This window comes from Geotrypetes seraphini, chromosome 4 (genome assembly GCF_902459505.1).
Source record: "Geotrypetes seraphini chromosome 4, aGeoSer1.1, whole genome shotgun sequence".
Classification (NCBI taxonomy): domain Eukaryota; kingdom Metazoa; phylum Chordata; class Amphibia; order Gymnophiona; family Dermophiidae; genus Geotrypetes; species Geotrypetes seraphini.
This window is the reverse complement of record NC_047087.1, coordinates 11,866,019-11,892,554: the sequence shown is the minus strand read 5'-3', so window position 1 is coordinate 11,892,554 and position 26,536 is coordinate 11,866,019. Positions and strand designations below refer to the sequence as shown.

Here is a 26,536-nt window from a genome sequence, read left to right as displayed (position 1 = left end):
CACAGATCGTTGGTGTCACATAAATCTGTTGGAACTCAGAGCAATATTCAATGCTCTCAAAGCTTTTCAGCATCTTCTTCACGATCAAGTAGTCCTCGTTCGTACAGACAATCAAGTCATCATGTACTACATCAACAAGCAGGGAGGAACAGGATCTCTTCCTCTTTGCCAGGAGGCTCAGCAGGTTTGGAATTGGGCAATTCTTCAACATATCTTTCTGAAAGCCATCTACATTCATGGAGAGAAAAACTTTTTAGCAGCAAATTGAGTCATCTTCTACAGCCTCACGAATGGACACTCAATTTGTCACCTCTCCATCACATTTTTTCTCAGTGAGGAACTCCTCAGATAGATCCCTTTGCGTCTCCCCACAACAACCAGCTGCCTCAGTTTTGCTCCAGGATATACTCTCCTAATTGCCTCGAACAGATGCTTTTCTTCTGGAATGGACAAATCACTTTCTGTATGCATACTAGGCAATGTTACAACCAGAAATGGACTAGGTTTTCTGCTTGGTGCACCCTTCATCACAAGGAGCCTCAATCTACCTCCTTGTTTTCAGTTCTGGATTACCTGTTGCATTTATCTCAATCAGGCCTCAAATCAACATCCATTAGAGTTCATCTTAGTGCAATGGCTGCTTTCCATCAGCCCTTAGAGGGGAAACCTTTATCTGCTCATCATATGGTTTCCAGATTTATGAAAGGACTTTTCAGTGTCAAGCCACCTCTCAATCTGCCTCCCATGGTTTGGGATCTCAATGTTGTTCTTGCTCAGTTGATGAAGCCTCCATTTGAACCAATGTCTACGGCTCATCTAAAATATTTCACTTGGTAAGTGGTCTTCCTTATTGCTCTCACGTCTGCTCGTAGAGTCAGTGAGCTAAAAGTTTAGTTGCGGACCCACCTTTCACAGTATTCCATCAGGACAAGGTTGTCCTCCGTACTCATCCTAAATTCTTACCAAAAGTAGTTTCACAATTTCAACTTCCAGTGTTTTTTCCAAAGCCTCATTCTCATCCTGGAGAAACAGCTCTTCATACTCTGGACTGCAAGCGTGCTTTGGCCTTCTACTTACAAAGGACTAAGCCACAAAGATCTTCTACTCAACTTTTGTCTCCTTCGATCCAAATAAATTGGGACATCCAGTTTTCCAAGAGAACCATCTCCAACCGGTTGGCTGCTTGCATCTCTTTCTGCTATGCTCAGGCTGGACTGCATCTAGAGCAGAGGTGTCAAAGTCTCTCCTCAAGGGCCGAAATCCAGTCGGGTTTTCAGGATTTCCCCAATGAATATGCATGAGATCTATTTGCATGCACTACTTTCATTGTATGCTAATAGATCTCATGCATATTCATTGGGGAAATCCTGAAAACTTAACTTGATTGCGGCCCTCGAGGAGGGATTTTGACACCCCTGATCTAGAGGGTTGAGTCACAGCCCATAAAGTTAGAGCCATGGCAGCATCTGTAGCTTTCCATAGATTTACTCCTATTGAGGAAATCTGCAGAGCTGCTACTTGTTCTTCGGTTCATACATAAGAACATAAGTATTGCAGCTGCTGGGTCAGATCAGTGGTCCATCGTGCCCAGCAGTCCGCTCATGTGGCAGCTCCTAGGTCACAGACCAGTGCCCTGAGACCAGCCCTACCTGCATACGTTCTGGTTCAGCAGGAACTTGTCTAACTTTGTCTTGAATCCCTGGGGGGTGTTTTCCTCTATAACAGCCTCTGGGAGAGGAGAATGTTCCAGTTTTCCACCACTCTCTGGGTGAAGAAGAGCTTCCTTATTTTTGTATGGAATCTATCCCCTTTTAACTTTAGAGAGTGCCTTCTCGTTCTCCCTACCTTGGAGAGGGTGAACAACCAGTCTTTATCTACTAAGTCTATTCCCTTCAGTATCTTGAATGTTTCGATCATGTCCCCTCTCAGTCTCCTCTTTTCAAGGGAGAAGAGGCCCAGTGACTCTACTCTCTCACTGTATGGCAATTCCTCCAGCCCCTTAACCATTGTAGTCGCTCTTCTCTGGAACCTTTCGAGTAGTACTGTGTCCTTCTTCATGTATGGCAACCAGTACTGGACGCAGTATTCCAGTTGAGGGTGTACCATGGCCCGGTACAGCGGCATGATAACCTCCGATCTGTTCGTGATCCTCTTCTTAATCATTCCTAGCATCCTATTCACCCTTTTTGCCGCCGCCGCATGTTGCACAGATGGCTTCATTGACCTGTCAACCAGCACTCCTAAGTCTCATTCCTGGGGGGGGGGTCTCTCCAAGTAACGCCCCGGATATTCTGTATTCATGTATAAGATTTTTGTTACCGACATGCATCACCTTACACTTATCCACATTGAACCTCATTTGCCATGTCGCGGCCCATTTCTCAAGCGTGTTTATGTCACGTTGCAGATCTTCTCAATCCTCCTGCATCTTCACTACACTGAATAACTTAGTATTGTCTTCAAATTTAATCACCTCACTCGTTGTACCAATTTCCAGATCATTTATAAATATGTTGAAGAACATGGGTCCAAGCCCCGAACCCTGCGGCACTCTACTGGTGACGCTTTTCCAGTCCGAGTATTGTCCATTTACCCCCCACTCTCTGTTTCCTATCCGCCAGCCTTCCAGTCTTCCGGAATCCTTCCCGATTTGATTGACAGATTGGCTATTAGTTGAAGCAGTTCAGCTATAGCCCCTTTCAATTCCTTGATAACTCTCGGATGGATGCCATCCAGTCCTGGGAATTTATCATTTTTAAGCCTATCAATTTGCTTGCATACCTCTTCTAGACTGACCGTCAACCCTGTCAGTTTCCCGTTTTCATTTCCCGCGTATAGCCTGTCGGCTTCTGGTATATTGTGTATATCCTCTTCAGTAAACACAGACGCAAAAAATGTGTTCAGTTTGTCGGCGATGGCTTTGTCCTCCTTTAGCACTCCCTTTATTCCATGGTCATCCAATGGCCCCACCTCTTCCTTCATGGGTCATTTCCCCTTAATATATCGAAAGAACAGCTTGCAGTTTTTCACCTCCTTGGCTATTTTTTCCTCGAAGTCTCTTTTGACCCCTCTTACCGCCTTAATGCGCCTGCTTTGATGCTGTTTGTGCTTTTTCGTCCGTTTTTTACCTTTTCCATTCCTTAAACAAAGTCTTCTTGTCTCTGATCGCTTCTATCACCATTACAATGAGCCACTCCAGTTCCTTGTTCTTTTTCCTCTTGGATCCCTTGCCGATACGTGATATATATATAGATTTTGCATCTCGATGACTGTGTCCTTAAAAAGGGACCATGCTTGTTCTAGCGTCTTTACTGTGCTTATCCTCTTTTTAATCTTCTTCCCCACCATGAGTATCATTCCTTCATAATTCCCCTTTCGGAAGTTCAGCGCCATGCCCGTCGTTCTGGATCGATGTTTCGCCCCTGTGTCCAGGTCGAAGCAGATCATTTTGTGATCACTGGTTCCCAGCATCCCCTCTACTTCTACACCTTGTGCCGGTCCTCGTAGTCCATTTAGAATTAATTCCAGAATTTTGCGTTTCCTCTTGTATTCTCCTTGACAAGTTGTTCCAGAAAGCAATCGCCTACAGCATCAAGGAACTTGGTCTCCCTACCGCTGCCGGAGGTGCCTAGGTTCCAATCTATCCCCGGATAATTGAAGTCACCCATGATAACTGCATTGCCTCCCTTGGAGTTGTATTTAATCTCGTCCGTCATTTCTCCATCAATTTCTTCGGACTGCCCTGGGGGTTGGTAATAGATGCCGATCTTCATTTCCGTTCCATTTGTTCTCGGAATTTTGACCCAGAAGAGACTCTTAACTTATTCTTCATGTTCTCTTCGGTAGATTCAATTCCCTCTTTGACATATAGGGCGATGCCCCCACCTTTTTGAGCCACTCTGTCTCTGTGGTATAGCTTGTATCCCGGTAGCACAGTGTCCCAGACGTTTTCTTCGTTCCACCATGTTTCCGTGATGCCAATGATGTCAAGGTTATCTTTTTGTGCCATAGCTTCTAATTCACCCATCTTATTCGTTAGGCTCCTTGTGTTCGTGTACATACACTTGAGTTTGCAACCTGTTACTCTCTTGCATTTCCTTCCCTCTTGTGTCCCTTTCGATCTGTCAGGATTTCTGTCTTGCTTATGATCCAGTGAGTCTTCCCTGCTATCTTTCTGCATGGTATCCTCTGGGTATACCGGTTCATGAACCATCGACTCTCTGTCGACTGTCGGCTATCCCCTTCTTCTTAGTTTAAAAACTTCTCAATTTCTCTCTTGATATTGCTTGCAAGTAGCCTTGTATCGTCTCCGCTGAGGTGGAGTCCATTCTTCCTGAATAGCTTGCTCTTCCCCTAGAATGTCGTCCAGTTGCGCACGAAGTGGAATCCTTCTTCCTCACACCAGCGCCGCATCCATGCGTTGACTGCTTGCAGCTCTGTCTGCTTCTTCTTGTCAGCCCTGGGTACCGGCAGGATCTCCGAGAACGCTACCCTCTGCTTTCTGGTCTTCAGCTTCCTTCCTAGCATCTGGAACTGGTCCTTCAGTACTTACCTGTTCTAGTTCCTGTTGCTCACATTGTTTGTCCCCACATGGATCTCCACCGCCATATCTTCTTCTTCCACGTTGTCAATGATCCTGTCGATGCGGCTCAGTATGTCTTCTACCTTGGCTCCCGGTAGACAGGTCACCAGCCGATCCAGTATTCCTCCCGCTATGTGGCTGTCGACTTGTCTACTATGAAGGTTTTGGGTGTAAAACTGGACCAGGGCCTAACCATGAAAGACCAGGTGGACTCTTTGGTTAGAAAGGGTTTTTTTACTCTCTGGAACCTTCGGTCCATTAGAGCAGTGGTTCCCAACCCTGTCCTGGAGGACCACCAGGCTAATTGGGTTTTCAGGCTAGCCCTAATGAATATGCATAAGAGAGATTTGCATATAATGGACATGACAGGCATGCAAATCTGCTTCATGCATATTCATTAGGGCTAGCCTGAAAACCCAATTGGTCTGGTGGTCCTCCAGGACAGGGTTATGAACCACTGCATTAAAGTATATTTTGACGCTTCATCATTTAGAATTTTGGTACAATCCCTTATATTGAGCCAACTTGATTACTGTAATATCGCCTATCTGGCAATTTCCCAGAACAATATGCAGCGATTACAACTGGTGCAAAATGCGGCGGTCAGGCTGATTTTGGGGTTGAAGTTCGATCATGTAACTCCTTCATACCGACTCCTGCATTGGTTGCCGATGGAGGCACCTGTGAAGTTTAAGTTTGGATGTTTTTGCTTTAAGGTACTATTCGGTTTAGCCCCTAAATACATAATTGACCTTTTCTCTTTCTCAACCAATAGACATAAGAGAAGCTCACACTTGAATTTTGTTTCCCCACCGGTTAGAGGATGTAGATTTAAAAGACATCATCAACATCTTTTCTCATATCAGGCAGCATTATGGGGTAAAGATCTGGAACAATTACTTATGCTCACTAATACTTTTGGGGAATTTAGGAGACATCTAAAAACATATCTGTTCCTGAAGTACTTAGGTAGCTGATTTGTACAATCTTTCCCATAATAACTGATCTCTAGAGCTGTTAGTCACTAGTTTTTAACTTTGTTAGTTCTACTCAATTTGTATCATTTTTAATAATTGTAAACCGCATAGAACTTCATGGTCCTGCGGTATATAAACTGTTATTATGATGATGATGATGATGGAGTCCCGTACCTTCACCTCTCATTATTGTCTGGATTCTTTTTCCAGACGGGATGGCCACTTTGGCCAGGCAGTATTACAAAATTTATTCTCCTGAATTGCCAACACTCCCACCATCCCATTCTGGTTAGCTTGGAGGTCACCCATATGTTGAGAATATGCTGCCTGCTTGTTCTGGGATAAAGCACAGTTACTTACCGTAACAGATGTTATCCCAGGACAAGCAGGCAGGTATTCTCACATATGGGTGACATCATCGATGGAGCCCGGATGCGGACGCTTCACAAGCAGACTTGCTTGAAGAAACACGAAGTTTCGAGTCACCCGCATGCGCGAGTGCCTTCCCGCCCAGCGCAGGGCGCGTCTCCTCAGTTCTCAGTTTTCCGTGGAGCCGAGAAGTCCATCTTTGACTTTCTGCGTTTAACTTCGTTCCTTTGTGCCTTCTCTCAACTTCGGTTTGTGTTTTTTTCCCTCACGAATCGCTGTTTTAGTTTATTTCTTTTCTTTTTTTTTTTTTAAATTTTTTTTCTTCTTCCGTTCGTTTTCTGGGACAGGCCGCTTGGCCGCAGCCTGAGGACTTCGATTTTGCAGCGGCTATTTTTCTTCTATGTCCCGGCCTGTTACGGGCTTCAAGAGGTATAGCAAGTGTCAGCGTGCGATCTCTCTTATGGACCCTCATGGATGCTGCCTCAAGTGCCTTGGGCCGAAACATCATCCTAGGTAGTGCCTGCCTTGCCAAACACTTCAGCCTCGTGCTTTTAAGCGTCGTTGCATTTTGGTGGACAAGCTCTTCGAGATGGAGTCTTCTACAGATCCCTCGACTTCGAAGGCGTCTTCGGCCTCAACTCCCACCGAGGCTTCTTCCACGCCTACTGCTTCCACCTCGAGCCTCATCAGACCTTCGTCGTTTGCAACGGCTCTTGCTTCGACGTCATCTGCTGTATCTTCCCCTGTTTCCTCAGGTCAGATAGCTCAGCAGTCAGTTCTGCTGGTGGTGATTAAAGTGTCTAAGACTCCCAAGTCGAAGCACGCTAACACTACCTTGAAGGAACCTCCAGCCAAAGCAGGTGGTCCAGTTTCAGACGCGGATCCATCCTTGCCAGCTTCTTTCCAGACCATGTTAGAGAAGCAATTTATTCAGTTCCTTACTAACATGGGGCCCAAATTGCTTCCTCTTATCCAGCCTGGACATTCAGCAGACTCCTGCGAGGTCGAGCTGCTTCCTTTGCCCCAGTCTGAACTTACACACTCTTTGCAGGGAGCAGAGTCTCTGCGAGTGTCTGGTCTGGCATCCAAGCACATAAAGCAAGGAGCAGATTCTTTGCGAGTGCCTCGACGAGAATCCTCACACTCTATACAAGGAGCAGAGTCTTTGAAAGTGCATCGAGGTTCCTCCACCAAGCTTCTGGAGCTTTGATCTACAGCCTCTAGTCCTATTCGTACATCGGCTTCAGCTGCCCACGTCGCCGAGGCGAAGTCTCCTCGATCCTTGAGATCTGGTTCCGACACAGTTCTCACCGACATTCGAGGCCTTCATCGAGGCATCCTTCCAGGCATAGTTCTTCGTCTCACGACAGACCTTCTTCCTCGAAGCCTCGATCTACTCCAATCTCGACCATACCACCGACTCCTCGTTTGAGGTCTCCGATGCCGGACCTCGAGGATGTCCTGGTCTCGATTGTCTCGTCCAAGTCACCAGGTTCCTTTGATGCCTTTTTCTCTGCCGAAGCTTCATATTCGACACAGGCTGCCTCGACGTCCTCGAGTCCTTCTCGAGGCAAAGCATTGGCAGATCAGCTATCTTTCTTGTCTTTCCTCCGACAGGTGGCTGTAGACTTGGATATTCAATTGGATACTGGCTCCAAATTTTATAAGGAGTATCTCGAAGTCATGCATCTTCCTCAACCTCCGGCAGAGTCTCTTAAGCTTCCACTTCATAAGCTTTTGAATCAGACTTTTGGTCATTGCATGGAAACACCTTTTTCCAAACCAGCTGTTCCAGGGAAATTGGACTCTAGGTATAAGACTGTGCATCGCAAAGGGTTTGACAACTCTGTTATCTCATCAATCCCTCCTTGAAAAGGTCCCATCCTTCCAAGGTTTATGCCACCGTCCCTCCTGGAAGGAAAAGGAAAACTATGGACAAATTCGGACGTCGCATCTACCAGAATGCTATGATGTCCTCTAAAGTACTCAATTATAATTTTCAATTCATCATTTACTTTGAATTCCTTATTTCTCTTCTACCAAAGTTTTTGAATTATTTGGATAACCAAATGCATTTTAAGTTTCAGGAAGTCATTGCTTCTTTATCTTAATTACATCTCCATCTCCTCCAATCATCTTATGATGCCTTCGAGTTATCTGCCCGAGCGGCTGCTTGCTCTGTAGCAATGCATCATCTTGCCTGGCCTTCTGCTGCATCTAAGGCTTCTCAGCCTTTTTGACTGTTTGCAACAGAGCATAACCTCCACCGTTCTGTCTCTGTCTCCTTTTCCCCATATAGGAGGTCATCTCCATCATTTTTACAACCGATGGACAATAATTACATCGGACCTCTGGGTGCTTACCATCATCAGGGAAGGATACTCTCTTCATTTCACTCAGGTTCCACCAGAGCTTCCTCCAAGAGAGTATCCTTCCAATCCATCCCAGACCGCCCTTCTTCTGGAAGCTCAAGCTCTGCTTTCTCTTCATGCCATTGAACCAGTTCCCTTAGAACCCCTTCTCGAGCAGAACGACTGGATCTCAAGGAGGCCTACACTCATATCCCCATTTATCTGGCCTCCCATCAGTACCTCAGATTTTGGATGGGGAATCTGCATTATCAATACAGAGTACTACCCTTCGGCCTGGCCTCATCTCCCAGAGTGTTCACCAAGTGCCTGGTAGTGGTAGCGGCAGCTGTCCGAAACCATGGTCTTCAGGTATTTCCCTACCTCGATGACTGGCTCATCAAAGATTCCACCTCTCAAGAGGTTATTGTAGTGACCCAATGGATTACCTGATTCCTACAAAGTTTGGGATTCGAAATCAACTTTCCCAAATCTCAACTTCAGCCCTCACAGAATCTACAGTTCATTGGAGCTGTTCTGGACACTGCCCAACTCAGAGCATTCCTTCCACAACAACGTCTGGAAGCTCTTATTCAACTCTGTCATACAGTGTCTTTCCACTCTTCCATCTCAGCGAGACACATGATGGTACTTCTGGGTCACATGGCCTCCACAGTACACGTGACTCCTTTTGCCAGACTTCACCTCAGAATTCCTCAGTGGACCCTGGCATCTCAATGGACGCAAGTTTGCGATCCTCTTTCTTGACACATTTCAGTCACTCCTTCCTTGAAGAAGTCTCTCTGTTGGTGGATGCTCTCTTCCAATCTTTCCAGAGGCTTGCTTTTTCGAACACCCCCTCATCAGAAGGTCTTCACGATAGACTCTTCGACCTATGCTTGGGGCGCTCATCTCGATGGTCTCCGTACTCAAGGCCTCTGGACGGATCGTCAGTGTCATATCAATCAGTTGGAACTCAGAGTGATCCTCAAAACTCTCCATGCTTTTCAACATCTACTTCACAACACAGTAGTCTTCGTTTGGACAGACAACCAAGTCGCCATGTATTATGTCAACAAACAGGGAGGGACAGGGTCTGCATCCCTTTGTCAAGAAGCTCTGGAGGTTTGGGACTGGGCATCCGCCACAACACCTTCCTCAAAGCTGTCTACATTCAAGGGGCAAAGAATTGCTTAGCGGACAACTTGAGTCATCTATTGCAACCTCACGAATGGACTCTCCATTCTTCATCACATTTTTTCCCAGTGGGGAACGCCACAGATAGACCTCTTTGCACCTCCCCACAATTACAAACTGCCTCAGTTCTGCTCCAGGATATACTCTTTTCACCGCCTTGAGGCAGATGCTTTTCTTCTGGAATGGACAAATCTTTTCCTCTATGCATTTCCTCCATTCCCTCTTATTCTCAAGACTCTCATCAAATTGAAGAACGATCATGCCACCATGATTCTAATCGCTCCTCGGTGGCCGAGACAACCCTGGTACTCCCTTGTACTTCAACTCAGCAGCAGGGAGCCATACCTTCTACCAGTTTTTCCTTCTCTGCTCACACAGAATCAAGGATCTCTGCTTCATTCCAACCTTCAGTCTCTACACCTGACAGCCTGGTACCTCTCAACATAACCCCTCTTCAGTTTTCTCAATCTGTAAGAGACGTTTTAGAAGCTTCTAGAAAGCTTACAACTAGACAATGCTATCAGCAAAAGTGGACTAGATTTTCTACATGGTGTTTTTCTCATCATAAGGAGCCTCAGCATTCCTCCTTATCTTCTGTTTTGGACTATCTTTTGCACTTATCCAATTCTGGTCTCAAGTCCATCTCAGTGCAATTGCGGCTTTCCATCAGCCTATTGAAGGAAAACCCCTCTCTGCTCATCCGGTGGTTTCCAGATTCATGAAAGGACTTTTCAATGTCAACCCTCCTCTCAAACCACCTCCTGTGGTTTGGGACCTCAATGTTGTCCTCACTGAACTCATGAAGCCTCCATTTGAACCAATTGATAAGGCTCATCTGAAGTATCTCACTTGGAAAGTGGTGTTTCTCATTGCCCTCACTTCTGCTCGACGAGTCAGTGAGCTGCAAGCTTTAGTTACTGACCCACCATTCATGGTGTTCCATCATGACAAAGTTGTTCTTCGTACTCATCCAAAATTCCTACCTAAAGTGGTCTCAGAATTTCATCTCAACCAATCCATCGTACTTCCAGTGTTTTTTCCAAAGCCTCATTCTCACCCTGGAGAATCAGCTCTTCATACTCTGGACTGTAAACGTGCTTTGGCCTTCTACTTGGAATGCACCAAACCACACAGAACTGCTCCTCAACTTTTTGTTTCCTTCTATCCAAATAAGTTGGGACATCCTATTTGTAAGCGTACCATCTCCAATTGGATGGCGGCTTATATCTCTTTCTGCTATGCCCAGGCTGGATTACTCCTTCACAGTAAAGTCACAGCCCATAAAGTCAGAGCAATGGCAGCTTCAGTAGCTTTCCTCAGTTCTACACCTATTGAGGAAATTTGTAGAGCTGCTACTTGGTCCTCGGTTCATACCTTCACTTCTCACTATTGTCTGGATACTTTCTCCAGACGGGATGGACAGTTTGGCCAAACAGTATTACAAAATTTATTCTCCTAAATTGCCAACACTCCCACCATCCCTTTCTGGTTAGCTTGGAGGTCACCCATATGTGAGAATAGCTGCCTGCTGTCCCTGGATAACACCTGTTACGGTAAGTAACTGTGCTTTATCCAGGGACAGCAGGCAGCTATTCTCACAACCCACCCACTTCCCCTGGTTGGCTTCTTAACTAGTTATTTGAGCTGAGGAGATGCACAACCTATGTCAGGCGGGAAGGCACTCGTGCATGCGCGGTGCAGCAGTCACCAACTTTCTAAAAGTTCTTCAAGCAAGTCTGCTCGTTAAGCTGTCTGCATCGGGGCTCCGTGGATGATGTCACCCATATGTTGAGAATATCTGCCTTCTGTCCCTGGATTACACCTGTTACGGTAAGTAATTGTGCTTTTCTTTAATAAGACAACTATTTTTTCTGAGGCCCTCCAAGTACCTACATATCCAAAATGTTGCCCTGCAAGGGTTTGAGTTTGAGGCCACTGCACTAGTGGGAGGGAGGGTGGTAGGAATAGGACTTCAATGGGGAATCTGAAGCAATCCTGATTATTGGACATCTGGATAATCGGCACCCTATTGTACATATGTGTGATTATGAACATTGTTACAACTGAAGTCTTTGTTTTGTTGTTGCATTGGTTACCTGTTAACCATAGAATCACATATAAAATAGCATTATTTTCACACAAAATTTTAACGAACAAAGCTCCTGCATTTTTAGAAAGACTTTTAATCCCTTATACTCTTATAAAATCTTTAAGATCGGAAGAGAAATAACTCCTCCTAGTCCCCTCATAAAGAGTCATCTATTCTAGGAGAGACACGATCTTTTCCATCACGGCCCCCCAAATCTGGAATTTGCTCCCAACTAATATAAAGGAAGAAAAATTACTTGGCAAGTTTAAAAGTCTCCTGAAAAGCTGGCTTTTTAAGGATGTTTTCAACTGAGATATGCTTATTTTATATCCCCAGGATACTCGTTAGAGTAATAGTAAGGTCGATAAGCAAAAATTGAGCGGGTAACCTTTCCCCCATCCTTTTGTTTCATTACATTGCCTTTTTTGATTTGATTTACAAATTGCATTTAATCCTTTTTTTATTTTTCCTTTTTGTGTTTGTCTGGTACACAGGTGTGTGAATTGTCTTGTTTGAGTAATGTGTTTTTTTTTCCTTTTTTTACCTCAATTTTACTAGTACTTGTAAATCGCATTGAATTAAGATTTTGCGTTCAAAATCAAAACTTTTTTAAACTTGGAAACATGTTACCCTGCTGGGTTACTACCGGTAAATGGGAAAAATATCTGCATTTCTGTTAAACTGCCCCCCCCCTCAAAAAAATATACTAGTGGTACAATATGACATGTCTGAGCACTCTGACATGGGATATCTACAACTACAAAGGCTTTGAGGGAGCATAGGAATTAAAAAGCAGGGACAAGACAGAGGAAATCAGAAGTCAGGTTTTCATAAATCATAATTTGTCTGGCTCATTGCTTTGTGTCTGCCACCAGAAGGATGCAGCAAGACTTGGAGGGTACTATGAGGTACATGTGGTTTTCACACAGCATGAAAGTGGCACTGGGCAGTTCTATCATAAAGATATTTTATGATGTGACTACTGGAATATGTCATTACATTTTGAAAACCAATGCTGCTTCTAATACCCTTCTTTTGTCTGAGTCATTATTTTCGATGTGCTGCCAAGATGCCTTGGGCAAATCCTATAATAGTACTGTAATATAATATAGGCCAATTTTCTACTTCAAATGGATATTTTATGATGTGACTTGAAATATGACATAGGTTCGTGTTGCTGCAGCTTTTTCGTGGCTTGGCCAATGCAAGTCTTAGATGGAGAAGTAAATGGAACCGAGGAAATATTCAAAGGCAAACTGCCAGTTATTTTCTCAGCTCTTAGTTTATAGCTTTGTTTTTTGTGTTCTTAGGCTTATGTAGGAGACCCCTTAGATATTCGTATTGAGAAGATGGGCTTTAGGTTTAGGGAGAGCCCAAATTCCTTATCTTCTGTCATGAGGGATTGGGGGTGGATAGACTTCATGACCCTGTGTAGGCAGAATGCTTTATATGGCTTGAGGCAAGACTTTCATTTTTTTTCAATAACATCCAATTAAAATGAGTTGAAGTCTAGCTTGGGTTTTGGCAGCATATGCAAAAATGTACAGCTCCATTATGGATAGGTCATAGAAGCAGGAATTGAGACGTGCAAGTCAGTACTTTTTAGGGAGGAGTGGACTCGTGGTTAGAGCCCCCTGCCTCAGCTCCCTGAGGTTGTAGGCTTAATCCCTGTGCCACTCCTTCTGACCCTGGACAAGTCACCTAACCCTCCATTGCCCCAAGTACTATAGTTAGATTGTGGGCCTGCCGGGACAGATAGGGTGAAATACTTAGAGTATCTGAATGCAAACCACTTCAAATAGAATCAGTATTTAAGAAATGTAAATAAATAAATGAAAATAAAATTTTAGAACAGACTATATTGGCATAGAGCTTGTAGTAAAACCTTAACCCTAACCCTAACCCTAGACTGTCCCAACAACTGGTTCCTTTTACCAGCTTGGTATTTTGGTGGAGCAGGAACAAAACCTACAGGGGCATACCCCCCTCCCCCCATCATCCTTCCAGTGGTATGCTGTTCAGCAGTTGTTTCCCAAACCCTAAATGTGTTTGGTAGCAGATATAACTCCCAATGTCGATCTTGTAAGACATGGACATTTAATCCCCTTCTGAAATGGAGAATAAATATCTATGACCTTGCCACACCATCATCCTACCAAGATATTTAGTTTATGTATGTATCAAAACATGAATAGACAGACCAACAGTGGAGACGTACAAAGATGCAGATGTTCTGATTTTATTTCCAAACTCTGATCAATTTGTGCGATGGCTAGACACGCATGTGTTTCGGCCTAATCAGCCTGCCTTAGGAGCCTACAGTTTATTGACACACAAGATACATATATGTGCATACACATAAAAAATGACAATCTAGGAGGAGGAAGTGATGTCACTCTACCAAATGGCAGGGTAATTTTTGAGCTCCGATGGAGCTTGCTAACAAGTGCGATTCAAAAATCTTCCCGCGAGCGGTATTACTCTCAATTGAGGGGGGGGGGGGGCGTATAGCGGTTCTTCAGATGAATGTCTTACCCAGATTGTTATTTTTGTTTCAGACTACTAATCCCCATACCTGCTTGGACGTTTAAGATATTGCAAGCGGAATTTAGGAACTTTATCTGGCAGAATAGAGCACACAGGATTTCACAGACGGTGATACGGGCGGGTAGAGCTGGGGGTGGGAAAGGGTTCCCAATCTTCAATGGTATTACCAGGCTGCGCAATTGAGGATGTTATTGGAGTAGGACCTGGGTTCCCACAAGTGGGGTGTGCCGTTGGAACAGTCTTTTGTACCCCATGGTAGATTGTTCACTAGGCTTTGGTCTTCCCATACTGTTCAACAGTGGAAACTGGAGACTGACAACCCCTATATATTACACCTGATCAAGATGTGGGATAGAATGAAAAAGGACTGCAATAATGGGTTGGTGACTTCCACTTTAGCTACTTTGAGGGTTGAACCATAATTTTTAGTAGGTAAAACCAACCCTGTTTTTGAGAGGTGGGGGCATCTAGGGTTGACCCAATTTCATGATTTTTTGCGAGCGGGTACCATAATATCTTTTGAGGCCTTGCAAAGCATACCTAGGGTACGGGTAGGAGACTATTTGCCTTATCTTCAAGTAAAACATTATATGAGTGCTCGGGGATGGGATAAGACATCTCCCATTGAGGCTGAACAACTAGAAAAATTATGGGGGACTTTGCAGAAGGTGCCCAGGCCTATTTTCAATTATATATCAATATTTAGGGGGGCAAGTAGTACCGAATTTTGTTTTCCAATGCCATTGGGAGCGGAACTTGCATTGTACATTTACATCCAAAGAGTGGGATGCCATTTGTGCCAAGGTGGGTAGAGCAACCACCTGTGCATTATACAGGAGAATGCGTACAAGGTGTTGAGCCGCTGGTACTATACTCCAGAACGGCTCCATAAGATGTATCCCCAGTCTTCGGACAGTTGGGACTGTCCAGTGTTGGTTCCTTGCTGGACAGCAGTGGCTTGATCTCTGTCGCAGATACTGGGGGGTCACAGTCCCAGTTACTCCTCAAAGCTGTTTATTGGGGTTGTCTAATAATTGTGGGACCAGATGGCAAACCCAATTATTGAGAATGGGGCTGGCAGCGATCAAATGTCTCATAGCTGCATATTGGAAACAGTCCCTGGTGCCTGATTTGAATGAATGGAAAGTGAAATTATCTCTGTTGGGAAAAATGGAACTATATGTGGCTAAACGCAGAGGTTACTATATGCAATCAGTACATACCTGGTCTGTTCTTACTCAGAAATTGGCTATTTAGGTGGGAGGAGGGGGGACCTTGATCCTAATGTAAACTATATGTTTTTTTTTGGGGGGGGAGGAGGGTGGTATTGTTCTGTTGTTTCAGAAGATAATGTTGTTATTGCATTTTGATCATATTTGGGCAATGGTTTTCAGAAGAGCCATACTGTGTTACAATATTATGTTTTGCGCTGTTTATTTGTTTGAAAATCCAATAAAAACTTAAATATTTTTTTTAAAAAATGACAATCTAAAACATAAAATTAAAATATAAAATGTAATTCTTTAAAAAATATATTAAAAAAAGTATATTTAAAAAAAATGATGAAATAAGAGGATAAACATGAAAGTAATAATGATTTACCTATTAATCAATATACAGAAAATATACATCGATAACACCGATGCGCACATCATTTAATATTAACAAAGAATCTATATTGTATAGTAAATTTAATAACTTGATGGAAACAAACTGTATATTAAGTGCACATATATAATATCATATGATACCAGTACACTACTGATTGACACAAATGGTAGCAAACCTACCTTGTTGTTAATGGATCATGCCTTATGGAGTAAAACATATCATGGATAAACAACCTCAAAGTCAACACTATAAGCATCAAGAGAAAATATGGAACGATGAAGTGTGGTTGTAAAAAAAAAACCCTCAATGCTTCCATGCACATTAGTCCACGTGATTACCAGCACTGTAAGAACTATTTGGCAATTGTTTAAATTAATTATAAGTAATAAAATTTATATAATATATTTTGTTCTATACCCCCTTAGCAAAAGTGGGCCAGGTGATACGCATAATGATCAAACTTTAACCATGCTTAAATTGGAACAAGCAAACACATAAAACAACTATGTTCTACATACCCACTCTAATGTGTTAAAACGTGATCAAAGTAACATGGCAAGGTAAACGGTAGTTAAAACCAACCACACCCAAAGCCTCGAAAGCTGCAGTAAGCATTAATACCATAAAGAGTATGTGAAATATAGGATTAGAAAATTTTCTCTTGGTTGTGGCTCTCCAGGCCTTGGGAGAAAATAAGATTATTACTGTAAGGTTTTGCAGGGATGATGTTGCAGCAGACAAGCCCCCAATGATATAAGGTGGCGGCAGTGGCGTACCTAGGGTATGTGGCACCCGGGGCCCATCATTTTTTGACACCCCCCCCCCCCTCATGTAAAATTTTTTTTTTTTTTTTTTTTTTGCAATAACCATGAAATGGAATAAATGGTCAGAATAGAAACAGGCAGTGAAAATTTTCTTTTTTTTTTTTTTTCCAAAGTATTTTTATTGAGAATGGCAAAAGGTCCAGACAAGCAACCATGGTCTGTACAGAAACTTATACATTATCAAAAAGAACACAGAATGAGAGTAACAGCAACAACAAGCATGAACAAGCCTCTCCCAAGAGAAAATTGCCAATGAGAGGCATAGCAATACACAACAAAAGGCCAAAACTTGGGGCAAGCAAACAAATCCCACCCCAGAACCCACAAGAATAATAAGCCGGACTAGACCCTCAGCCATATTTTATAATGAAAAAAACCCCCACAAGCAACAACACCCAGACCGCTCACCAGACACACCAATCCGCACAACAAGCACCCAAGAAACACCCAGCCACCACCCAGACAAAACTACCAGACACACCTACCCCACCAAGCCCAGACCCAACCCCCCCTCCCCAGAGAGTGCAAGCGCAAAGTGGACCGTGAAAAGGGCAGCTGCAGAAGTGGAAAGCCCCAGATAAGTAGGTTAGCTAAAGAAAGCCCACAGATAGAAGAAATCAGGATAACAGAAGTTCCAACAAATGCTCCCACAGAAAATTTTCTTTTATTGAACCTCATTTATGTAACCATTATTCCAAACATAACATAACATAAATTATGTCTGAATTGTCATGACATCAGAAGTACATATGGAGTAGTTGCAGGTGATGCTTGGGACAGTTCTGATTATGTTAGTTTGGTTTTATGTGTTTTTTTAATAGAAGGGTTTTTATTTCTTTTTTTAAGGTTTTGTAGTTTGTGGTCGAGGTCAATAGGTTGTAGAGTTGGGGGTCAAGTGTTGCAGCTCGAATGGCTAGGAGGTTGTCGAACAGTTTTTTTCTTTTGACGTTTTTGGTTGGAGGGTGTGTGAATGGTGCGTGAGTTCTCCTATGTCTGTTTGAAGTGGATTGAATTATTTAGCTGAAGAAATTAGTTACCCCCCCCCCATTCCACACACATTAATTCTCTTCCATTTTTGTTCCCATTATAAAAAAACACTGATAAGTTCCCAGGAAAAAAATACATTAAAATAAGAAGTGAAAACAAAGGCCCCTACAGATGAGAACATAACATAAGAATAGCCTAACTGGGTCACACCAATGGTCCATCATGCCCAGTAGCCCATTCTCATGGTAGCCAATAGTGCTGCCCGATTCAGAGAAAAATATTTCATTCGATCCGATTCACCCTGTTGAATCGATTTTTTCGATTAGATTCACTGTTAATGACACCGCTTTTTAAGTTTAAACAAAGTATAACAATAAATTTCACAACAACAATAAATTTCACAAAGTACTTAAAAAAAAAAAAATCACATTTTTCCATTAAAGCAGTTCTGGAGACATTTGCTTGAACAGTCTTTTTTCCCAGTCCATAAGCAAGCAATATGAAAAAGATTTCCTTAATTATCTACTCAAACATTTTTGCTATTTACTTTCATTGTACCTAGACTATTATTCAGTAGAAAAAATGGACTTAACTGTGCAGGAAATGAATCTCCTCATACACCCACCATATAGTGCAAAAATGTGCAAAGGTCTGTTTTTTTCTTTCGATCACTACATAGCCTAATGCCACACAAGCAGCGCTGTTACAAACATATTCTGAAGGTCAATGCTAAGGTTGACAAAGTTTCCTTCCTTGGACCAGAAGGAGATACTGACAAACCACTGGAAGAGATTCTAAAACAACTACCCAGAAATAACACCCAAAGACCCACTCAGTGTGTGAACCAGTTGAGTGGAGTGGACTAACTGGGGGTGGAAATGGGCCCAGAGTTTGCTCAGCAGAATTTCCCAGACTACCTCTTCCTCTCAACACACTGACATGCTACCACCACCACCAACACTAGGAACACCTCACCGAGTATGCCAGCAATGCTTATAAACTTTATAAAACACATTATTATATTTTCTTATAAAGCATATATTTTAACTGAACTCAGCCTTGCCATTCACAAAAATAGAAAAGTTCCCATTTCAAGCTGTCTCATGTACACTTTTCAAATCTAACATATTGTAATCACAAAACAGAAAATAAAATTATTTTTTCTACCTTTTGTTCTCTGATCAATATTCAAATCTTGTTGGTCCCAGGCTCTTGTTGTCTTGCTTGCCAGGGTCTCCTTTCTCCGTGCTAACCATCCGTCTGCCATCTCTGTTCTCCCCTTCCGTTTCCCTTCCCTCTCCCGGAGATCTGGCATCTTTCCTTTTTTTTTGTCTCCATCCACAGATTCACCTTTTCTCAACTCCCCACCACCCCAGGATCCACCATCTTTCCCTTTCTGTTCCCAACTATCCTCCTATCCAGTATCTCTATCCCCCCTCCACACCATCCCCTGTTTCCAAGTTCTCTCCCTTTCTGTTCCTTCCCTCCCTAAATCCCATTATGCACCATCTCTCTCCCACTCCTCTGTTTTTAGACCCATTATTTCTAACCCCCAAAGTCTGGCATATGCATGTATCTTTGAACCCCCCCTTCCCTCTCTCCCTCTGTGTACTTTTACACCAGGACCCCCCTCCCCCGAAGGTCTGTCCCCCCTCCGAAGGGCTACACCCCACCCCTGAAGACCTGCACCCCCCGAAGGACTTTACCTCCCACCCGAAGGTCTGTCCCCCTCTGAAGGCCTAAACCCCACCCCTGAAGGACTGCACCCCCCCCCCCGAAGGCCTGCACTCCCTTGAAGGTCTGCACCCCCCCGAAGGCCTGTCCCCCCCTTGAAGGCCTGTCCCACCCCCTTGTAGGCCTGTCCCCCCTTTAAGGCCTGCCTGCCTGCCTTTCCCCCCCTTGAAGGCCTGTCTCCCCCTTGAAGGCCTGCACCCCCCTTGAAGGCCTGCACCCCCCCTTGAAGGCCTGCACCCCCCCTTGAAGGCCTGTCCCCCCCCTTGTAGGCCTGTCCCCCCCCCTTGTAGGCCTGTCCCCCCCCTTGTAGGCCTGTCCCCCCCTTGAAGGCCTGCCTGCCTTTCCCCCCTTGAAGGCCTGCACCCCCTTGAAGGTCTGCACCCCCCCAAAGGCCTACACCCCCCCCCGAAGGTCTGCACCCCCCTGAAGGCCTGCCTGCCCCCCTTGAAGGCCTGCACCCCTTGAATGTCTGCACCCCCCCCCCCGAAGGCCTGTCCCCCCTTGAAGGCCTGCCTGCCTGCCTGTCACCCCCTCCCCCTTGAAAGCCTGCTTGCCTGCCCGCCCGCCCCACCCTGAAGGCCTGATGCCCCGACCCACCCCGAAGGACCGCTCGCCCCCCTGGCCTCCCCGCACCACCTATGAACAGCCGCAGCAGGATCGCGAAGTCAGCGTCGGGTACCAGCCCTAAGGGGGTGTTCCCGGCCTTGCCGTTCAGTCCCCCGCCACCCCCGAAGGACCGCTCGCCCCCCTGGCCTCCCCGCACCACCTATGAACAGCCGCAGCAGGATCGCGAAGTCAGCGTCAGCGATCCCTGCTGCTTCCTGCGCCACGGTCCCGCCCCTCCTCTGACGTCAGAGGAGGGGCGGGATCGCGTCGTAGGAAGCAGCGCAGGGATGCTGACGCTGACTTCGCGATCCTGCTGCGGCTGTTCATAGGTGGTGCGGGGAGGCCAGGGGGGTGAGCGGTCCTTCGGGGGTGGCGGGGGACTGAACGGCAAGGCCGGGAACACCCCCTTAGGGCTGGTACCCTGGGCGGCCCGCCCCCCCCCGCCCCCCCCCCTAGGTACGCCACTGGGTGGCGGCCTTACAATCCGCCAGGTCCTGGGTTCAGAAGGAAGTGAAATTAATGAGAAGGACAGCCAAAAGTAATTGTATAAAGAATATATTGTGCAGAAATAGGCATAATATTACATAAAGACAATGTTTATAAAGATTCTAATGTACAGAAAGATATTCTATTATGTATCAGCTTCTGTGTTCTTGTGAGTGAGAGAGAAAAAGACAGCTTCCTGAATAGGTGCTGTGAGGACAAAGAGAGAGAGGGACGCATATCACAGGTTGAGAAACCCTAGACTACAGGACGTGCCTCTCACCATGAGAGGCTTATGCTGTAAGCAGTCAGCCAGCGCCTCTCCTCCTCACCGGCATCTCACAGCACTTCTGGAATCTGCCAGAGCACACAGTTTACGATACACTGCGATAACTCTTCACGTGGCCCTTTCCCCAATGGGGAAACAAGGTGCACACTCATAGTACAACAGCTACTTCAGTACTATAAAATGCAAAATAATTTGAATACCCCCAATACTTCAAGTGTGCAATAATATTCTGTTCCTTGCATATACTTTAAGGATATTCGGATATTTGCATTGGTCTTCAGTAATAGCTTTAGAAGAACTGCTGAATTGGCATAAAATCCTTAAGCTACTAGCTTCCTTTTATTTTTAACTTTTTCCTTTTTCTTTACTACTTTTGTACTTTTAAATATATAGTAATAAGTTAAATACAAAACTTTGACATCTTTAAATAGTTTCACTGAAGCATTTATCTTATTTTTTTGGTTCAGTGTTTACTTCTGCTTTGTTGGCTGGGGACATCTGCCGACATATTTTGCCAAACCGGCTTTTTCAAGGCAGTACCCTAAATAAGGAATAAAAAATACACTTGTATTCCCACCTCCAGATATATTTACTTAACTCAGTTATACATGAGAAGTAGTATTTATAAAGCGCTTACCGTTTTTGTTTAACAACCGTACATCTACACCCAAACTTGCTTAGGGCAAAAATGGCGGTGGTTTGATTTTATATACGTTTTACAGAGACTTCTCTATGAAAACTTTAACGATTTTAATACTTCAGATCTTGACTATTGTTCTCAAAAGTACCTATCTTCAACAGGAAAGAATCCAAACAATTTACAGGGGCTATAAAGGTCATAATAAGGTGTTCCACTCTATTTCTAAATTTAGTCCATTCGGGGTCACAGTGTTAAGAGCTCTTTATAATTTAAAATCTTTTCAAAATTACCACCCTTCCACAACTTCATAAATTACCCTCCATTTGATTTCCTCCCATGTATGATGTTTCTCCTTCCAGTGATCCACCAGAGGGGCCTGCAGGGCACTTGTCACTCTTTTGGATTTGTGTTCATTTAAACGAACATTATCGTAATTTGGCGCCTACTCCTACCAACATAAACTAGGTCACAAGGACATTTTATTATATACTGTACACTATGGGGCTCATAATAAAAAAAAAAACACACTGTCTAAAAAGTGGCCTAAATGGCTACTTGGACAATCAAAAAGCCTGATCGTCCAAGTACCCATAATCAAAGCTGGTTTTAGACGTATCTAAAACCAGCTTAGGCCTTTCCCCTGCCTCTAAACGCACAGAGAGAAAAGAGGCGTTTTTAGAGGAGGGGAAAGGGCGGGCGATGGGCGGGAAGTGGGTCGACCTAGACCTAGGCGTGCAGCAGGTATAACCAAAACTTTAGGCAGGTTGCCTAGTCAGCACTTATACGTTTTGACTTAGACCAAGTCAAAACAAGTATAACTGCCGAAAAAGGGGCCGCTGAGCTGATGGCGGCTGGCACCCACAGGAGAGGCCTAAGGCTCCTGGGCCTATTCTGGTTGGCCCAGGCGCCTCAGGCCCCACCTGTGGCCTGGTCCATTCCTACGCTGGCTTGCCTGTCGGATGGGCGGGCTTGGCACCTGTCCATCCGGCCAACATTTTTTGAGGTACGGGGAAGGGGGGTGGGGAGTCATGGGGTCGGCGGGGGGGGGTCGCGGTTCGGCGGGGGGGCCGGTCGTTGGGGGGGGTTGCGTTGAGGACAGTGGGGCCTGGATTCCCTCCTGCCCTTATTTTAGTGGAGGGTGGGGGTTAGAGGGGGTCGCGGGCCAGGAGGGCTTGGGCTCCCTCCTGGCCGGATCATGTGGTGTGGGGAGGGGGTGGATTCTGTAACCGGTGTTGTTTTTGACAGACACTGGTTACAGAATCCAGCTTTTAGGCGAAGGACTGGCTCCTCCTTCACCTAAAAGCCCTTGTTTTGGAGGTTTGGGACTTAGGCTTTTTTTTAGGTTGATTATATGGTGTTAATATAGACGTAGTAGTGGTTTGGGCGTTTAAACAGCTGAACGTAGAGGCAGGCCATTATAAAAAAAAAACTTCTTTTGGACGTTTTTTTTGATAATGGACATTTTCCCTGCTTCTACTTTCAACGTTTAAGGCCTTAGGCCAAAAGGGGACTTAGACGTTTTTTTTTTATTATGCCCCTCCACGCTTTTACTTTTACATGTGCGGAAGTAAATACTGAAGCCGAAAAATAAGATACATGCTACAGTGGGGAGTGTGTAGCACAGTGGTTAGAGCTACAGCCTCAATACCCTGAGGTTGTGGGTTCAAATCCCACGCTGGGCAAATCACTTAATCCCCATTGCCCCAGGTACATCAGATAGAGTGGGAGCCCACCAGGACAGACAGCGAAAAATGCTTGAGTACCTGAATATAAACCACTTAGGCTATAATATTTAAAGATGTCAAAGTTTTGTATATAACTTATTACTATATATTTAAAAGTACAAAAGTAGAAAAGGAAAAAGTGAAAAATAAAAAGGAAGCTAGTAGCGTAAGGATTTTATGCCGATTCAGCAGTTCTTCTAAAGCTATTACTGAAGACCACTGCAAATATCCCAATTTCCTTAAAGCTTTAGAAGTATATGCAAGGAATAGAATATTATTGCACACTTGAAGTACTTGTGGTTGAACATATTGGTGCAGTATAAAACATGGCAGCCAAATAGTAAGAGCTTGTTTAAGCAATTTGAATAAACACGTGAAAATGTCTTTATATGCTAATATTTATTCCTGTTCCTAAGTAGCTATAAATGTCCACAGCTTCAATGAAGCCATAATTTCTGCTGGTTTACTTCTAGTATTGTAGAAAGACAAATAGGCCCCCTGCTTAACCTCGAAACCTACATGACCTCTTCTAAACTTACCTTCATAATAAATTCTTTAAGCTTTCTAGCATAAGCAAAACTGTTTCCCCATCATAGAAAAAGGATAACTTTGCAAGGCATTCTTCCATACCATTTTATTGCCAAAAACATTCATAACTCATCAAGAATATCATAGGTTAGTAGACTTCCTGTAAGTCAGCAAAAATAAATTGTTATATAAATGAAAAGGAAAAAAATGGGTTGCTTAAGGAAGACCTACTATTAAGCTGGTGCTTCACCTTCCTATTTGCTGTTTTATTTTACAGGGCAACTTACAGATACATCAAGTTCACGTTGGACAAGACGGACAGGTAGGAAACACTTCTGTTCTTTTCACGTCCTCAGCAGAATTGATGCTACTTTTAAAACCCAAATGAGTTTTATTTGGCTTGAAAGAACACCATGAATCCATATTTCAGGCATGTATTCTTAACCCTGTGGGATCTCTGCTACACATGGAATATTTGATATAGATGATGAAATAGCTGTGGGATTAAGTATCTCTGTACTACACACAGAGTTTAGAAGAGCATATAGTATTGCAGTGTTTACATATATAAAAGTATGCAGTAAACTTATGTTGTCATCTTAAAGCAGTAATTCTGCTTGGATTCCTTAATATAAAATCTTTTTCATAGTTCTTGGCTTCATTGTTTCCCCTTTGGGGCCAGTTCACATGTCTGTTTCTTCTTCTTCGTAGCATATTTTATTTCTTATGATTTTATGTGCTTTGAAAAAGGAAATGTGTGCCACAATTAGGCCCACATTCTCTGGATAAATCCCTCTCCTTGTCTGCTTCTTAGATTTTTATATAAGGAGATTAAACATGATTTTCTGCAGGTAAATTTATGTTTGCTCTTGTAAAAATGTTCTATTAGCAGCATTCTTTTACCTGAGGAGCCAAAAATGGTCAGATTAGGTTAAGGGAGGGAAAATACACATGATAAAAATTTGAAATCATTGCATGGTCTTTTTGGCATGTAATTTGCAAATGTTTCCATGCAAGCACAAAGTACACTGGTACTTTATTCCTACATTGTGCGTATTGGCTCTTATTTTCAAAGGGTACCTGGTTAACCTGCAGTTACTTGTGGGCAATAACAGAATTGCCCTCAAAAAGGGGATTTTACTGAATTTCTCAGATTTAACTTCAGGAGTTGGCTAGTTCTGTGGTCTTAACTTGTACAAATCACAGCATCATTTGTTTTTAGTTCTTTGGTGTTATAAGTACTGCATGTTGAATGCAGACATAGAGGAGCTTCCTCCTCACCTCTTATAACTTAGAAGCTTTATTGTTACCTCATAAAAGATTGCCCAATTTGGGGACCATGTAGCAATCACACAAGTGCAACAATGAAATATAGTGGCGCCACCTGGGGGAAAAAGTAGTTTGGATCTATTAATACCTTTTGACTGTGGAACACATGTAGGACTTTGGAAGCCGATAATTCAGTATCAAGTGCTATTGCTGCTGTTGCATGAAAGTGGCAGCTGTTTTTTCTTTGAATTTTCAGTGCTGGTAGTTGCATTGAATTGAATTTAGATTTTGTTTTTCTGGCATGATAGTCCTTGGAATGAAGGAAACCATGCCAACAGAACTCTATCTACATATGGATTCTGTTAACTTCCAGAGATTATATTTCAGTGCACATTTGGTAGAAATAGAACCAAACTGAAAAAGATTATGCTTGTGCACATGAGTTAAAGTTTGAAGTAGTCTGATTGCCTGGAGGTTTCCCTGTAGGACAGTGGCCCCCAAACCTGCCCTGGAGGCTCCCCAACCAGTGACCTTTTTAGGATATTCACCATGAATATTCATGAAATAGATGTGGATACACTGCCTCACTTGCATGCAAATTTCTCTCATGCATATTCATTGTGGGAAATTTTTAAGACCTGACTGGTTGGGGAACCTCCAGGACAGGTTTGAGAACCACTGCTGTAGGCAGTGATCTCCAGATGATTTCCACCTTTATTATCTCTTCTTCCACATAATTTTTCTGCCCCATTTATTTATTTGCAGAGCTTGAAGGGCATCCATTGGTCCTGCATGAATTAAATGTCTGTAGCATGCATGAGGAATTTCAATATAACAAAAAATTGGTCCTTGTTTTCCACTTATAGATTTTAACCTCATGATATCACTGACCAAATAGCATTTTGTTAATAACCAAATTAAACCTGCAGTTCAGGTTGCTAATATCCTGTGAGCAGTCTGTCCTTCCACATCTGCTTTGCTATTGGCCTCTTTAGTTCAGGGCTTCCCAAACCTGTGCTGGCAACCCCATAACCACTCTGGTATGCATGGAGTACATGTGCATATGTTGGAACCCAGCAGATTGCTAGTTTATTTCATGCATATTCATTGTGGATGTTATTTAAACTCAACTGACTTTGTGATCCCCAGGACAGCATCAGAAAGCTCTGCTTTAGAGGTTATTGATGGTAAGTTGTATTCATTTTTTAAAGCATTGTACTACCCTATAGAATAGGGGTACTCAATTCAGACCTTGAGACACACCAATCCAATAGGGTTTTCAAAGAATCTACAATGAATACAGTGGAGGTAGGTCATGCATATTTATCTTATGCATATTCATTGTGGGTGCCCTGAAACCTGACTAGCTGGGTATGTCTTGAGGATTGGGTTGAGAATAAACAGAACATATTATCTGTAAAATCTTATTGTCTGATATGCACTTGACAGTGCATTACATTTCAAAATAATAAATAAGTTGGAGAAAAATTATACTCATAAATTCACCTAACTTATAATATATCAAATAAAGTGAATGTAATTGTAAATTATTCATCAAATAAAAAATATAATAAAATATAAATTAGAGTGCTTAGTGTGATATCTTATTCAAAACCAGCAGGTTTAAAGAATAAAGATGTATTACATCATTGCACTCACCTGCCTACCAACCCTTCAATACTGGTTAAATCTGATCTGTCTCAATAGACTTATATATACCAAGCAGTATGAA

General features: G+C 43.5%; 1 protein-coding gene across 3 annotated transcripts in view; it reads left to right on the top strand.

Annotated features, from left to right (window-relative positions):
* BANP (BTG3 associated nuclear protein) overlaps positions 1–26,536 on the top strand; it is a 607,582-nt gene that overhangs the window by 382,347 nt on the left and 198,699 nt on the right. For all 3 annotated transcript variants that reach the window (XM_033941785.1, XM_033941784.1, XM_033941783.1), the window contains one exon: positions 23,813–23,857. In XM_033941785.1, the coding sequence (XP_033797676.1) occupies positions 23,813–23,857 (45 nt within the window). The remainder of the gene's footprint in view (positions 1–23,812; positions 23,858–26,536) is intronic.